This window comes from Colletotrichum truncatum, assembly GCF_014235925.2.
Source record: "Colletotrichum truncatum strain CMES1059 chromosome Unknown Contig_0001, whole genome shotgun sequence".
NCBI lineage: Eukaryota > Fungi > Ascomycota > Sordariomycetes > Glomerellales > Glomerellaceae > Colletotrichum > Colletotrichum truncatum.
Window position 1 is genome coordinate 5,751,285 of NW_027222398.1, and position 15,876 is coordinate 5,767,160.

The 15,876-nt window shown below is 52.6% G+C and overlaps 5 protein-coding genes across 5 annotated transcripts; 3 read left to right on the forward strand and 2 right to left on the reverse strand.

Moving 5' to 3' along the window:
• Positions 1 to 1,247: 1,247 nt before the first annotated feature.
• CTRU02_201601 (uncharacterized protein) lies at positions 1,248 to 1,758 on the forward strand (the record flags this gene model as incomplete). Its single annotated transcript, XM_070203888.1, has 2 exons — positions 1,248 to 1,592; positions 1,624 to 1,758. The coding sequence occupies 2 exons, from the start codon at positions 1,248 to 1,250 to the stop codon at positions 1,756 to 1,758; spliced, it is 480 nt and encodes a 159-aa protein (XP_070062470.1).
• A 726-nt stretch (positions 1,759 to 2,484) lies between these two features.
• Positions 2,485 to 3,976, reverse strand: CTRU02_201602 (uncharacterized protein; the record flags this gene model as incomplete). Its single annotated transcript, XM_070203889.1, has 3 exons — positions 2,485 to 2,768; positions 2,972 to 3,199; positions 3,271 to 3,976. 3 exons carry the CDS (start codon positions 3,974 to 3,976, stop codon positions 2,485 to 2,487), a joined length of 1,218 nt encoding a protein of 405 aa, XP_070062471.1.
• A 4,672-nt stretch (positions 3,977 to 8,648) lies between these two features.
• Positions 8,649 to 11,382, forward strand: CTRU02_201603 (phosphatidate cytidylyltransferase; the record flags this gene model as incomplete). The annotated part of the gene is made up of 2 exons (XM_036729071.1): positions 8,649 to 9,222; positions 9,278 to 11,382. 2 exons carry the CDS (start codon positions 8,649 to 8,651, stop codon positions 11,380 to 11,382), a joined length of 2,679 nt encoding a protein of 892 aa, XP_036579222.1.
• A 306-nt stretch (positions 11,383 to 11,688) lies between these two features.
• On the reverse strand, positions 11,689 to 13,455 carry CTRU02_201604 (origin recognition complex subunit 2; the record flags this gene model as incomplete). The annotated part of the gene is made up of 2 exons (XM_036729072.1): positions 11,689 to 11,803; positions 11,870 to 13,455. The coding sequence occupies 2 exons, from the start codon at positions 13,453 to 13,455 to the stop codon at positions 11,689 to 11,691; spliced, it is 1,701 nt and encodes a 566-aa protein (XP_036579223.1).
• Positions 13,456 to 14,330: 875 nt separating this feature from the next.
• CTRU02_201605 (HAD superfamily phosphatase) lies at positions 14,331 to 15,083 on the forward strand (the record flags this gene model as incomplete). Its single annotated transcript, XM_036729073.1, has 3 exons — positions 14,331 to 14,552; positions 14,609 to 14,947; positions 15,000 to 15,083. 3 exons carry the CDS (start codon positions 14,331 to 14,333, stop codon positions 15,081 to 15,083), a joined length of 645 nt encoding a protein of 214 aa, XP_036579224.1.
• Positions 15,084 to 15,876: the final 793 nt, after the last annotated feature.

Consider the following 15,876-nt stretch of genomic DNA (forward strand, 5'->3'; position numbering starts at 1 on the left):
TCGACCTTGTGGAATCGTTCTAGCGTTCAGGGGGGCTGCTATCGGAGCTATCGCATGTTGCAGCGCCGACGGATCAAAGGGCTAGTAGGACAGGACAGCGAAGTCAACTGTGTCGCCAGCGCCGGTTGTATCGCTTGATATTAAGAAATAGCGGTTTCTCAAAGAATTCGTCGTGACGTCGTTTGCATATACGTATCGTGAAAAGGAGTAGTGCCAAACTTGCGCCGTGCCCCGTTCTCTAATTACCCACTTGCAGAGGCCCCAAATCGAGAACCAAAATCTAAACCCTAGTCGTATCCAAGGAAGTGTAGCAGAATAGAAATCTCATGTAATGCGATGTGTGCGATCCGAATAGTCGTTCTGTATGCCGAAGCAGAATTACCTCGAACAGCCGGGGTGGGATGGGGGGAAGGCTGGAGAGGAGGAGGCGGTGTCTGGGGGGATGATGTCTTTGCAACGTACTGGGTAGGTAGGTTACGTAGTTTGGAGGAAACGAGCTTAAAGAAAATTGAGTTTGGTGCAACAAAGCCGGTAAAGGAATTGCGACAATTGGCCAAGTAAGACTTTGTGTTACGTTCCTTTTTTTTTTTTCGCAACAAGTAAAAAAACAGGCGGTTGCAGTGGATTGGAAGGGACGAACGTAGCCGAGTCAAGCATTCAGACCCAAGCCAGAACTGCACAACTTGGCATTCGACTGGGCCTGGCTGGCCTGGCTGGCTGCGGCATCTGGGCATGGAAGGGGACGAAGACATTGTAATGCCCATGTTTCGGACCCGCTCAGGCCCTTCAAGGTATGCGGAATAAACGGTGATTGGTGTTGGAGGAATCGTACAGCAGCGGGGGCCAGCTGGAACAAAGATCTGGGCGCCTGCCACCGGGATAAAAGTGTGGGGCGCAATGACTTTCGAGACAGGGAGCTTTAGCACGTACTAGTAATTAGTATACATACGTTCTAGTAGGAGCAGTGAGTACTAGGGGCAGTCAGTTTCCCAAGCCACCGCAGCCACCGAAAGCACTGTCCAGGGGTTTGCCTGGCAACTCTAAAGACAAAACTGAAAAGCAACCACCACTGGTGCCCGCAACCAAATAAGTCCGGCTCCGAAGGCGGCCACCTGCTCGACACGCGCTCACAAACCGAGGGAAGCAAGCCACGACCCGGCCGTCCCGCTTCGAATACGCGTAACGACACTTATTACCATCATCAAACCCTCCCCATCCGAACATCCCGCCCCTGTCCGCGCCCGACGATGCCGCTGGACGAGTACGCCTCGATTGGCGGCGGCCTCAAGCTCAAAGGTGCCAAAGTGGGGAAGCCCAAGAAGAAGAAGAGAAAGGATAAGAGCGACCTGGAGAAGAATCTCGATGATGGCAGCGAGGGCGGAGCGCTGGTAAAGCGCCGGTCGGATGAGGACGAAGTCGACGAGAAGAGGGCAAAGGGGAAGAAGAGAAGAAGCGCGGAGCCCGAGGCCCAAGACGAGGACGATGAGGAAGGCCGTGGTGTCGTGCACAAGACGGAGGCCGAGCGGCGGTATGAGGAGAGGAAGCGCAAGAGGGTGAGTTCATTTTCATACTCCGGCCGGTCGACCGGGCGATTGGATGTATAACTGACAGACGTCTCGACAGCTCCTCGAACTCGCCGAATCGTCTAGCGCAAGACCCGAGCTGCTTAAAACACACAAGGAGCGCGTCGAAGAGCTTAACACTTACTTGTCCAAGCTGAGCGAGCATCACGATATGCCCAAGATTGGGCCTGGTTAAAACTGTTTGTTGATATTGACGGGGAAAGAGAGAGCTAGGATATGTTTAGGAGGCACACTTGGGAGTTAAAAAAAGGTTTTGGCGTTGTGAATACCCTCAAAGTACAACGGGATAGAAGAAATCCATTATTTCATCTTTTACGTGCATGGCAGGTGTTGAAACCTCATTCTTTAGCAGCACATCGAACGGTCTAACGGCAAGAAAGACGATGAAACCGAATCACATGATCTACGCAGCGTCGGATTGGAATGCGGGAAACCCCACATCCAAAAAAAAAAAAAAAAACACTTAATCTACATGATTACATCCTTGGAACGAGAGCTGTCTCATATTGAAATGCCAATTTTGATTTCATTCTTTTAACCAATACTATGTGATGTATGGTCTGTGAGAGATGTGCTTCAGGTGGTCCCTCTGTTTTATTTACACCTGTTTTCTTCCGCCGTACCGAGGCTTATCCAGTTTGTGCTAACCCCCATCTATTATCAGCCTCCCCTTCCGAATAGCGCATTTATCGCGCAGAGTCTATGTGTTGTGTGACGCCCACCAGTTGATGCAAAGGAGTGAATAAGACCGTTAATGTCGTGAGTAAGTATATGCTGATGATGCTTGTGTGCCGCCCGCGCTGTCCGTTTGTACCGAAACACCAAATAAGGAATGATTAACTATGTAGACGGAAATCACCCCATAACAGGGTGATGAAAAATGATGCGACTGGCCTGCCGTTTAAAGCAGGAGCATGGCGCCGGCGACGGCAGCGGCAAGAGTAACGGGCAGGCCAAATGAGACGCTGCCAACGGGAACGGCGCCATTCTGAAGACCGCCGCCGCCGCCACCGCCCCCGGCGCTCGAGGTGGGTTCAGGCTCAGGGGGCACAGCAACAAAAGAAGTCGCCGTAACAAGCACAACGTCGCCGTTGGAAGCGGTGGAAGTGATGGTTGCTCGGACCTGGCTGAAGGAGGTGGTGGTTCTGCGCGAGGACGTAGAAGTGCTTGATTGCCGAGTGTTTTCTAATGTTCAGTTAGCAAATCTGCTTTGAGCCATGAAGGAGGAAGAAAAAGATGGGCATAAGGCAGGTTCAAGTCGTCAAAAGGGTGGTGCCTCCACAATCAAGACCAGGTCGTCGCTTCTGAATCCCAAAATGGCCTCCCCAAACTTAACAAAACACACAACACAACTTGACTACAAAACCACGATACAACATACCAGTTACGGATACAGACGACACCGACAACACCGACGACACAAACGACACAGGCGTACTCGACGTTGTAGGGAACGAGGATGTCACGGCCGTAGTAGTCTGGAGAGAAAGGAAGGTAGACGTACCCGACGCGGACGCACTCGAAGACCCTGGGGAGGCCGTAGTGGGAGCAGAAGAGGGGGTAGAAGAAGGGGGAGGGGGAGAAGAAGAAGAAGAAGGGGACCCACGAGTCGTCGTCTGAGACTCCGTAGAGGCGGACGGCGGCCCGACGGTAGAGGAGGAAGGTGCCTGCTCCGATTGAGACGTACCAGAAGTAGGGGCTGCTGACGTTGCCGATGTCGTGGGAGTAGTTTGCGGAGGCTGGCTGGTGGTCTGAGGTGTAGTAGGCTGCTCCGGAGTGGAGGTGGTTGTCGGGGTCGGCGGAGTGGTGGTGGTATCCGGCTGAGGAGCGGATGTGCTCGGCTCAGACGGCGTAGGAGTCGGGGTTGCGGTCGGGGTCGGGGTGCTGACGGGAGGCTGAGTAGATGGCGTAGTGGCCTCACTGGTGGGCGGCGCCTGGGAAGACTGGGTAGCTGAGGCGGTAGTGTTGTCCTGACGCTTAGCCAGTTGAACAAGAGCTGAAGCTAGGTCGGCATCGTCCGCCTCAACGGCAGCAATGGCATCCTGGTCAGAGGCATAGACACCATCCTGGTATCTTTCGGGGAAATAGGCATGGAGCAGCCTGTGAAGGATATCCACCTTGGCAGGGTCTTTGAGGTCACCCTCGCTGACAACAGCCTGGGCATCGCTTTGCTGTCCCCTCGCACAAGGCATTCCCCGGTGACCGATGACGGAAGCAAGACTGAGCGTCATCAGGCCGCATACCACGACGGCAAACAGGACACGGCGTGGACCGGCCATCTTCTTAGTGGGCTCCTTGGATGTTGTCGGAATAGTCGAGCACCTCTTCTCATCGGTAGCGACTGGCAGCAGTCCCTCTTCCAGGCGGGAGTCGTACTTGTTATCGGAGGTCATTGTAACGAAAGAGGCCCGTGGCCGAGATGTGAGGTGAGTGTGGGTTGTTATAGTAGGGATGAAGAGGTGCGAAGGTTCAGACCAAGACAGCAGGGCGGAAATGCCAGGGAAAGAAACGTCCAATAACTGTACTCAGATGTATGCAGGGTAAGGTTGATGACAAGATGCGGGCCTTCTCTTAGCGTCTGCTCTGCAGCATGGCGGAGAAAACGCAAGAGGATGTAGGAGAAGGGGAGATGCACACCCGAGTGGTGGACTTGGAGGCTTGGAAGGTTTGTATACGTCTCAAGCGGCCTCCGCTTGATGCGAGGAGAGGGGCAAAAAGACGATCTAAAAAAGAGTGATATGTGGTGGTACCTGGCCGGCCGAAACCCTTTGTAGGTGGCTGGTGTTGTGGGAGGGCCAAGGCTTGTTCGAGACCCGGCACACTAGCTGAGGTCTGCGCGGCAGGATGTGGCACGCTTAGCTCCGGACCCCGGGGGCTCGGTGTCGAGGATAAAACCTTGCCGTTGGTGTCAACGTGAGCGTTTGAGACTGAACAAAGGCAAGCCTACTTGCAAAGACTTGAACCCAATTGGAGCGTTTGAGAAGGTCTTTGAAGCTGCTGAGCGGTATGTATGCAGGCTTGGAGTAATGGTCCAGCAATTTTACAAGGTCCCGGACAGAGGAATGGGTCGAGATGAGACTGGTACTGAGTAAGGTGCTGGATCAAAGTGGCGATATGTTGTGTAGCCTGTCAGATGCGACTGAGAGCAAAAACGTAAACAAACCAACAGACGCGGATGCCGGCAGATGGGGCAAAGGAGAGAGGGAGAGAGAGAGGATGGCGAGAGACAAGATGGGAGATCAGAGAAGAAAGCGCGAAAGGCGACCGAGCGAGGGGATTGGCGTTTAAACCTGTTGAAGATCATCCCAGTCAGCCTGCACATCGCCCATGCAGTCGGCTGGCGGACAATCTTTGTGCTGTGTGTATAAAGATTCCCTGTTTCGCCGCTTCGGCGGCGTACCCCTGTCTTGTCGGCCCAACTCAGGTTGAGCTATCCGTCCCATCCATCACCATCACCCATGCCAATGGCAAATGGCAGGGCCCACGAATAGTTCTTTTCTCCCATACGGAGTTGGGGCCACGGAGCCACCGTCTGCATCCCGGTCCCCATGGCAGGAAGCTCTTGTGGATAAGAATGGGCCAACAGTCTTGCAGACTTCTCACTCCAAAAGTGCCCCAATTGCCCCAGTGCAACCCCCCTCGCTGCGAGCCAAAAAACCGAGCTTCCCATTTCACCAGCTCATCCACATCTTTCATCACTCATCGCTCTCGTCCCGTGTGCCATTTCCTGTTTGCCAAGGTGCCCCTAGGGATCGACTGGCAGACTGGAACGAGTTTCCACCAAGCGACCGTCACCGCCGTCAATCCTCGGTTCCAGCAGTGATGTTGATTATTTTTTTGTTTTCTCTAATCCCTTCAGGAATGCCAATCCCCCCCCCCCCCGAGCCTTGTCCAATGATTCCCTCCCAGATCCTCCAGGTACACTCTCCGCGCTAGGCATGTCTTTCCGCTCCTACTTCAATGGTTGGCGGCTGATACCCACTGTCGCTATCTAAAGCCACTGGTTCACGCCCGGCGCTGCCGTCAAGTGGATTGTGACATCACCTCGATGAGCCTCCAAACAGCCGGGCCTCGTATCCTCTCCGAGGAATCGTCAGTCTGATTCAACTGTCCCACACACTTGCTCACTATGAGGCGCGGGCGAGGTGCCGCGCACACAATACGAGCCGTCTGGTGTTCTAGTGTGCCATGTTCAGATGGTTGGCGTGTGCGGTACTCAATGGCGCCGCCGCACTTGCTGGAGAGTGAACACGTCTCCCCCGCCCGATGTGCCACATGCAGACCTGATGTTTCGTTGATCAGTCAGACCATGGTGTTCTGCTGGCCAATTGTTTTCAATCCTCGCTCGCATCGTGCTGCTGGGGAGCTGATTGTCGGGGCCTGCACCTAGCCGCCTTAGCGAGCGCCCGGGGTCCGGCTTGGAGTCTTGGGGTTTTTTGGTGCTGGCCGCAGCTTGTTGCGACATCCACCACGCTGTCACTGCATGCAGGTCGATTACGAACCTTTTGCTGGTCGGGTCAGCTTTGCAGGGGCGGGCTACGTCTCATGATCCGAGAGACAAGACACAACGAAAATATAAGCCGTAGTCATTTCTTTTGACCATTCTGTTGAGTTCTTTCACATTGAATTTTACCAAAGAATCTCTTTCTTCCACTGGGTTATGTGAGCCGAGCCAGGCCCGGTATCGCAGGGAGAAGAGATGGCTTTAGGGACACCGTGTTCCCCTTATTATGTACCTGAATCTGGTGTGGAACACGCCAAACGGTCCAGTACTACTATCCGATATGCAATCGGAGCGAAGATTCGTCTGATTTAGATGTTGGCCAGTCTTTGTCGTGTATGGAGGTGGCTGTGATGGTCTGCTGTTTTGAAGTGTCGTGCAACCTGAAGCCGCCTGTATGGTCAGGTCAATCAGACCGTCAGACCCCGTTTGACTTGCTGTTTGCGTGTGTGTGAAACAGCGTCACAGCCCTGAATGGGTGTATTGTCACCCTATCAAACCGAGAAACGGGGACACTGAGCTGTCAAGATGGGGTCAACAACAGAGCCTCGTATTTCGTCCTTATTTTTACTTTCCGTCTTTTTGCCTTTTTTTTTTCTGCTCCTCCATTGTTTGGAGCAGCAGCCCTGTGCAGCAGTTTATCCAGCATCCCCTAGTCCCTGCCAGCCAATCTCCAAGCAGCTACAGGGACCAGGTGATACGAGATGTAGTCTCCCTCGTAAATTGATGGCCCTCTTTCTTCTGGCCCTTTTGAGTCGGGTGGCCGAATGCCGGGCCTCGACCCTTCTCGCATTTCGTGGATGCCGATGCACAACTTCGTGGCCCACTAAGCATACCGGGGCGGGGCCTAATGGAAAACGAGATGTTGAGGCAGTGGTGGTATATCGCTTCCGAGGAGGATTGAAGATAGCCGGCCCCGGATTGGGAAATACTCTGCGAAGGAGTCGATGTTACCAGGAGATCCGGTTTTTTGTGGCTTAAGTCTCCGATTTGACAGTTATTTTTGGCAGGCTTTTCACGCTTGTCTCTAAAGAAGTTCGCGAGAGGTAACTACACTACACACCGCGATGCCGATGATCTCAGCGAGGTTTGTAGATAGTCCGGTGGGATGGGAAGGGTGTGACATTGGGGACCACACTGCGCGGTACGAAGCGTCCAGCTTCAGTTTTCGAAAGCATTCAGTGGGCGGGAAGATCGACAGGAACTCCCCAGGGCACCCAGGTTACATTTCGTCAGTAGTCCACAGTATCCCAACGTCGCAACACAGGTTACGACGCTGGTGGACTTTATTTTGCATCATTGTGAGGGTTGCAAGACGGCAAAACTCGGTTCTGAGTGCAAGGCCAAGCAAGTCGTGGCTCATGTCAGTTTTGCCATGGAGAAGATCAAGGTTTGACAGGTTCCGACTTCCAGCATGGATGTCAAGACATGCCAGGTGCATGATGGTGGCCTTTGCTGCTGGGCTGACGTGGTCAATTGAGTTTTACGTAGTATTGTTTGTTGGAGGGCTGAATGATACTTTCTCGCCCTTGGCCTGTGCTGTCTCGATCGATATTTCTTAGATAGTAAGTAATAGTGCGTAGCCTCTGAACATGACCTTGCGATGGTGTCGCACATCTGCTGGTTATACCTCACAAGGTAATAAAGTAGCTGGGCAATGCCTGTCAGGGCTTCCGGGGTCAATCGCATGGAGGTTGCAAATTGAGTCTGGTCCTATCTGTGTTGATAAGAGATGAGGTCATGCGCGTCTGGGATGGTGTCGGAAGTGCTTTCTCAGGAGGCGGAATATACACGCAAAGATCGGAGGACGGGAATCGATGATTCTTGGTAACCGGCTGGTCAGTCTCTCATCATTCCAAGTGCCCGACAGCAGAAAAAATCACCACCAGCGGCCACTCCTGCCAGTCTTCGGTCCCGTGGCGGGTGTTAGGTAAGCTGAGCGCACCTTGGCAAAGGGTTGCCAAGGACAAAAATTAGCTAAGCCACTGCTATGGTGTTTGGATTGTGTGGCTCGAGCGTCCCATTCTTTTGGTGGGGAATTCTCTTTTCGCTGTGCGTGCCATGGATTGGCACCTGGCTGCCATGCTGAAATTTGGCGGCCACAGTGCTGTCACTCAATCGCGTGGGCGCATTTGCCGTGGCCGCGCGGCTGATGCTTGACGGGCTGCCACAGGGCAATAGAGCCCACTCTCTCTCTCACTTTCGGCCAAGCCCAGTTCAGGATGACAACACGCCTGCTGCTAGCGTTCCTCATCTCACCAATTTGGAACTTTCATGTGATGGAGCTCCCCACAACCGCCTCATCGTCGCTAACCTGTCCCTCAATTCCAATCGGTAATGGCCTGACGTGAACAAAACAACACACCAAAACATCACTACACCCAGACGCCCTGAATCGCATTGCGCCGTGCGAGCCACTCCTTCGCCTTTTGCACCAAATCATATCAACAACTCTCCGTCTTTCCATGTTACCTGGCACTACCTTCACCAACGCCGCTCACGCTTAAGTAACTTCCTTGCCTGTATGCTGGTGCGCCAGCTTTCTCCAATGCGATAGCTCCGTCATGCCCGAGCATCTCGAATCAAACGCTCTCTTCGGTCACGATCTAGAAGAAAACGATGAAATCCGAACCCTCAGTCGCTCTCCCCATCCCTACCACCACCTCAATACCGAGCTTCCACATCCTGCCCATCGCATAGTCTACCACGCCTCGAACCAGACGTCCACACCGCCAAAGACATCCTCATCGGCGGACTCTAGTCGAACCCCATCCCCATTTCCCTCCTTCACCAAGGACTCGTCGCAGGGGAGCGACAGCGGCACCGAAGCTGATGATGAACACTTCCTGAAGGGGCTCCCCGCCCCCAGGGTACGTCTACACAAAGGCTTGAGGGGTCGCAACGAGATACTCTCGGGCGCATCAACGCCCCTCCTCTCCCCAGAGAACCAGGAGGACGAGGAAGCGGTTCAGCGACAGAAACAAAGGACAGAACGACTCACCTTTTGGGATGATCGCAACTACCGCCGTACCAAAGAGCTCATTCGGCGAGTGTCCGAGTTCATTATTGTCAGCTCGTTATTTGCTGTTGTTTGTGTAAACCCCAAAGTTAAGCCCATCCTGTCGGCCTGGAATCGAGGTATGTGATTTTTCAAATTAGTTGGCTCTCTGGACAGAGGACTCACAATGCCTAGATCTGCGCTTTCTAGCCATATTAGTTACGTCACTCATGGCTCTTTACCCCATTCGACTCATTGCATGGGCGATCCGGCATAGAACTTCATCCCGGAAACCCATGATTGCTGTTCCGACGGTTTTTGACCCCGCGCCTATCCTTTACCCGCCTTCAGTTACACTACTGGTATCTCTTTTAATTTCTCCCGACAACGAAGCGGTCGTCCTCCCCAACATTGTTCTCGGCATTTCTTCGATACCCAAATATCTAATCCCCACAGCACAAGCTCATGAACCTATCAATCCCCTGCAATGGGTGTTATCGTGCGTCCCTGTATGGATGTCGTCTCGACAATTCGCTGCTCTCTCAAATGGGACGAAACCTGCGGTTCCCCTTGAGACCATCCTTCTACTCTACCCTCTACATCAAACCTTGCTGGCGGTGCTGCACTATCTAACAACCACCAGCTTGCTCACGGCTGAATTGCAGCTACTTTCGATCGCTTTGATTAATGTTCTTCTCTTCGCACACTCGCCTCAAGCCACAATTCTTCAAGCCCTGCTTTGGGGCGGCGGCGTCGGCGTACTTGTCGTCTGTGGTCCAGTCATTCGATGGGGAATTGCCTTGGCTAGGGTTCCCAGGTTGCGCTTCCGGCGCGTTATCTCTCCGTCCAAGAAGCATTCGGTCTTTGGGCTTTTGTCTGAAGGCCTATCCATGAGGCGCTTCAAGCACGAGCTGCTAGGTTCTTCGCTAGAGGAGTCAGCATCAGAAGCTGGAAATTCCGAGGAAGACATGATGGATGGGCCCTTTACAAGGCCGATGAGAGTCAGAACTTTCGGCGCTGCCGACACAACATCTCGAACAGACCAGAAATTCGATGTCCCACTATTCAACAATTCAACAGAGTCTCCAGACGGTTTCGCTGTTGGTCGAAGGAATACATTTCCTCACGCGCTACAAAGACCCCGTCCTCGACGATCATTGACACACACGTCAGCCGGCCGCCGGAAGCGGACTGCTTCGACAACTGTTCGCTCATTCTTCAAGCTCACAGAAGCTCAGGCCACCAGGCGGAAATGGACATACGCAGCCTATGTGTATGCCAGCATTGTTACGATTATCTTAATGCCTGTGCGCGAATACATTGGCAGACGAGCCCTGAAAGGCAATGAGCCTGTGGGCTGGGCATTGGGCTATCTGTTTGGCGAGCTTCCATGGTTTAGATTCCAGGTCGTAAATGCGAATCTAGAGAGATGGATATGCCTCCCCTCACGACTGTACGAAGATGGCAAAGAAGCCTGCCATCAAGGCTGGGTGCAACACATCCGATTGTCTGATTTTGGAGAAGCAAATACTCGGCTTCTTCTGAGCGCATACTGGATGTTGATTGTGATCGTCGGTCTGACGGTTGTCGTGCGCCTGGATCCGAAGTACGAAGTGGACACACGACGCAAGGTCTTCCACTTCATGATGGTCGGAATGTTCCTCCCGGCGACCTATGTCGACCCCGTTTATGCAGCTTTGGCGTTGACCCTTGTTCTGGCCATCTTCCTCATTCTTGACCTACTCCGCGCAAGCCAACTTCCGCCGTTGTCAAGACCTATCGCTTCCTTCCTTACCCCATACGTCGACGGCAGAGACCACAAGGGACCAGTCGTCATTTCACACATCTTCCTCCTTATCGGTTGCGCTATCCCCCTTTGGCTGTCTCTGGCTACCCTCCCCCGTACCGGCAGTGGTTACTTGACTGGCTGGGAGGTACCGACCCGCGAGGTCAGCATGGTAGCAGGAGTCATTTGCGTTGGCCTCGGCGACGCAGCGGCCTCTCTCATCGGTCGCCGTTTTGGACACAGGAAGTGGATTTGGGGCGGCGGAAAAAGTCTCGAGGGCAGTGTCGCCTTCGCGACGGCGGTGTTCCTCGGTCTTATGGCCGCCACTACTTGGTTACGGGTCGGAGGCTGGCCCGTTGCTGCGGAGCAGCAGGTCTCCTGGCCTTCTGCCGTGCGCAACGCCGGCTTCTGCGCCAGTGTTGCCAGCTTGACCGAGGCTGTCTTAACGGGAGGAAATGATAATGTTATCGTGCCGGTAGTTCTCTGGACGTGTGTGAAAAGCATTGGAGTGTAAAGAAGCATAGTACGGCGTTTTTAGCGGGGGAGGGGATTGGCAGTTAGCCGGGTTGCTTTGGTTTCTCAAAAGATATTTTTTAGAGTATCCCCAAAGGGGACAATGATTCTTATGACTGTAGTATTTGGTTCCAGTTCTCACCCATTTCCTTTTCAACGCCGTAACTTGACTTGACCCAAGTGCAATGCTGTATGTTGTTCTTGCCCCCTCTAGTATATACGATGCTCCGTGTGACCAAAAAAAAAAAAAAAAAAAAAAAAAAAACAACCTTTTCAATGAGACTCTTTTTAGTGTGAATAAATGTCATCATACCATCAAATCCTCAAGGATGGCCTCAAGCTCCTCCCTCCTGAACGGGGCACTCAGCAATTCCGTGCCAAGAGCGTCTTTCCTGCTGGTAATCATCTGATGGTCGTGAAACCTGAAATTCCGTTAGCATAGTTCTACATCCCATAAACATTAAAAAGGGGGAGACATGTTAACATACTCCTTCAGCAAAGTGCGGAAAGCCACCTCTGAAGTGCAGATGAAGTTCTCCACGGATTTATTGTACACCATACGGTACTCCACACCAGGGTTCTCCGCCGCCAAGCCTTGACCGTCATCGTCCATGGCGACGAGGACCTCGGTGACGAGCAGCTCGAAGAGCTTCTTTGCGTTTTCTGGCAGGGACCGCAACACGAACATGACACCCTCCTTGCCGTTGACCCGCCGGGCCTTGCGGCCGAGGAGCTCGTGGACGTCATCCACGGGATCGAGTTCCACGTCCAGGGGCTTCAGCGTGGTGCAATCGTGGAACAAGAAGTTGAAGGAAGTACGTTGCGCGGCATCCCAAAGGAGCGGGAAAGAGGGTGTATCTGCCGTCGCGACGAAGTGGATGCGCGGGTGTGCTGCAAGTTGAGACAAGAGCTGCTGTACTGCTGGTTTACGCAGGGGTGCGGCATCGATGGAGTTCAGGATGACCGTCACCGGCTTGGGATGAGACTTCAGGGCGGAGGACAACGTTTGTAGCATGCCTGCCGGTTGCGCGGGGAGCTTCAAGTTTGGACTCATGGCCGCAGCGACTGTTGTGAAGACGTCGCGCGCTGTGATAGTCCGGACGTGGCCGTTGACCACAACTATGGGTGCATCGGAATCCTCAGCATAGAGATGCGCAGCCAGCTTGCCCGTCAAATCGCGCTTGGAACCTTGACCAAAGAGACATAGCCCGAAACCCTGCGCCATCTCAAAGCGCCACTGCTCAAACGACGACTCGTAGAGGGATTGAAGATATTCCAGGTCCTCGGCGTGCGGCTCTTCGCGGGCGCGAAGCTGGTCAAAGTACTCGTCATGTGAAAGCAGTTCGAGGGATGCAAGAGTGTTGTGAGATGTCTTTGCACGGCCGGGCTTATTGTGCTCAAAGTAGACCTCATGGGGTGCCAGGTCACGGGGAGGCGTTGGTGACTTCGGAGGTGCTGGCTGTTTGCGTGGGCGGCCTCGTCGACGAGACGGTGTAGCTGATGGTGTTTCTGGTTCTGGGAGCTTTTCCACCGCCGGTGCCTCTTGCCGCTGTTCCGTCTTGTCCTCCTCTTCCTCTTCTTCCTCGCTCGACTCGTAGATTTCACGCTCAAGACCATCCTCATCCTCCTCGCTGTCATCGTCGGCGACGACACGCTGGATCAAAGCCCTAGCACTCTTTCGCCGCGCGGAGCGGTCTGCTGCTTGTCTCCTCCGTGGTGTGAAGCCATTCGAACCTGTTGCCTTTACTGGCGTGACCAATGTGTTTACCTGGCGTAGTTTCGAGGGCGTGACGGCACCTGCGCCGCCCGGGGTTGCGGACTTGGGCGGACGGCCCCTTCGCTTTGTTGGGGTGTGTGTCTCGGGGGCAGATTCGACCTCGTTTGTATCATCATCAGCGGGTACTTCGTAAGGATCGTAGTTGGCGCCATTCGTGGGCTCCTGTGCCCTTGCAGATGACCGTCTCCGCTTGGAGGGGGTGCCGTTCTCGGGTTCTTCGTCGACTTCATCTCGGCGGGAACGCTTCGGTGCAGGGGAATCGTCGAAATCGTCAGACTGGGCTTTTCTCCGAGCCATGTTGAAGAATTACTCTATTATGGGTTCCGTTTAACTAGGCAATGGCTTAGGGCTGTAGTTGGTGATTAAAAATCGTCGATACGCCGAGAATTGGCAATCCGAGACGCGTTGGACGCGAAAATGTGAAGTCAGAGGGACAATAATTAAAGTGGGTCTGTGACACCCAATTGAGTTGCACACAGACCCAACCCTGCTCTTACAAAGTACAGCATTCTTGAAGCCTTGCTGGTATACGTCTTTCCGCTGTCGAATTTTTCAGGTATTATAAGAAGATGATTATAGCAAGTTCATTCAAGGCTCATAGTCACCTCGGTTGAAGTGAACTTGATATGCTAACACGTCCCGGAAACTCGGCGTCTCTCGCTATGAGTTTGGTAAAGATACAAGGAAAGCAAGGAAAGCAAGGACTGTTCACCGGGACAAAAGCTCACTGAAAAGTGTTTCTGTGTCGAATTTCAATGCATTGCCCTCTAAAATACTCCTGCGAGACTACTCTGGACGGTCCATCATCCCAGCAATACAAGTGTTCCAGAACTATGTCTACCTTCACGCGAATGATTGTGACTTGGTCCATGTGCTCACTCCCACTTCGATACAAAACATATTAAATCTTTAAGCCATGCGAGTTAAACTCTCCAAATATGTTCAAGAGTGAAGACGTAACAAAACAAACTATCGTAACATGTGCCTGAGGGAGGCAGGGCCCTGCAACTCACTTTGACACACTTATCTTATCAACTGACAGGGGTAGCTGCTGCCAGGTGGCCCAAGCTCCTGCATGCCAAATTTCAACCATCTCAACCAGTTGCAGCCACCAGCAGACGTCACCCTCCTCCACAACCTCGCTTCAGAACCAGGCCGGGTCCATTTTCACGATGAATCTAAATCTCTCTGGGTCTTTAAACATATTCAAGCTACTAACCAGACCAGCATTATGTCTTCCGCATCACACCGTTGCTACTTTTAATGACCTTCCGGTCCCCTTTGAAAAGGCCTTTGAAGGACAAAACAGGAAATGCGACATCAGGGCCGTGGTTCTCGACAAAGACGATTGCTTTGCTGTTCCCCATACAAATGAAGTTCATAAGCCGTACAGGGTAAATCATTCATTCCGCAACTCAACGCATTGCTGTCTTCGACTGACAGTATGAAGGAACGCTTCGAGCAACTAAAGGCAGCATACCCGGGCCGTCGATTGGTCATTGTGTCTAATACCGCCGGGGCTACATCCTATGATGCCTCGCTCAAACTGGCCAGAGAGCTGGAGGAGGCTACTGGCGTGACTGTTCTTCCTCACAAGACGAAGAAACCTGGCTGCGGTTCTGAGATCATGGACTACTTTCGCAGTCATCCTGAGACGGGTGTATCTCATCCTTCCCAGGTCGCCGTCGTTGGCGATCGCTTGACGACAGACATGATGCTAGCCAACATGATGGGTGGGTGGGGTTTTTGGATAAGAGAGGGCGTAGTACCTCCGGAAAAGAAGAGCATTGTGAGGTTTTATCTGTCCTATTTCGCAAGGAAATACTAATACCTTTGCATAGCTCTCAAGGCTGGAATGGCGTCTAGCTGCAACACTCACAGCCAGGGGTTATCAAGCTGTAGATCCGCAAAGTCCTTTTGAGTAAGATTGATGTAGATGTTTGGTACCCGTCTAGATTGCTGGTCGTTTCGGAGCACATGTGCCAGATCCAGTGGAGTGTCGCGCCTTCCCTCTTATATGTATATCACCTACTAGAGCTCCTCGTGTATCAACATGTTTGTTCACTTTGTTGTAGTTATTTTACACAAGCTGCTATTGGATGATACCGATTTCAACACTTTTTCATCCTTCAAACTCAAGAGCGAGCTTTCATCTCACAGCCCTCAGTACTTTTGTCCCCTCTATGAGAACTAACTCCAAACCCATTGATAAAGTCACGCGGTTTTCATTCACCATTCGTTCTTCTAGTCCGATTGAATTTCACGCTCACTCACATATAAACTGAAACAAGACCTCTTGTCCACCGCGAGACAAGCCTCTAGCTTTCTCACTCACCCTGCAGGACTACTTAACTTTGGTCACCCGGCCATATTTTCAACGAACTGATTCACTGGCCAGAACGCTCATGCGCGCCTGCCTCTTACGGTTTTATTTCTATTCTCTCTCACGGTTCAGGCTTTTCATTTTTTTTTTCCTTCCGTCTACTCGTCTAGTCTACACACGACTTCTATTGACAACAATATTTCACCTCATGAGGTAGAGCAACTTTAACCCCTCTGCACCTCTTCATGATTCATCTTTCCTCCATAATCTAATTAATCAGAGCCTGGTGCTCTCAATAACTTTCAATCCTCCTTTGTTCCTTCCGCGCGGGGGTATTCACACGGTCGTCTCGTCACTTTCTCCTCTTTCTTCTGATTCAGTAGTATCCTTCTACA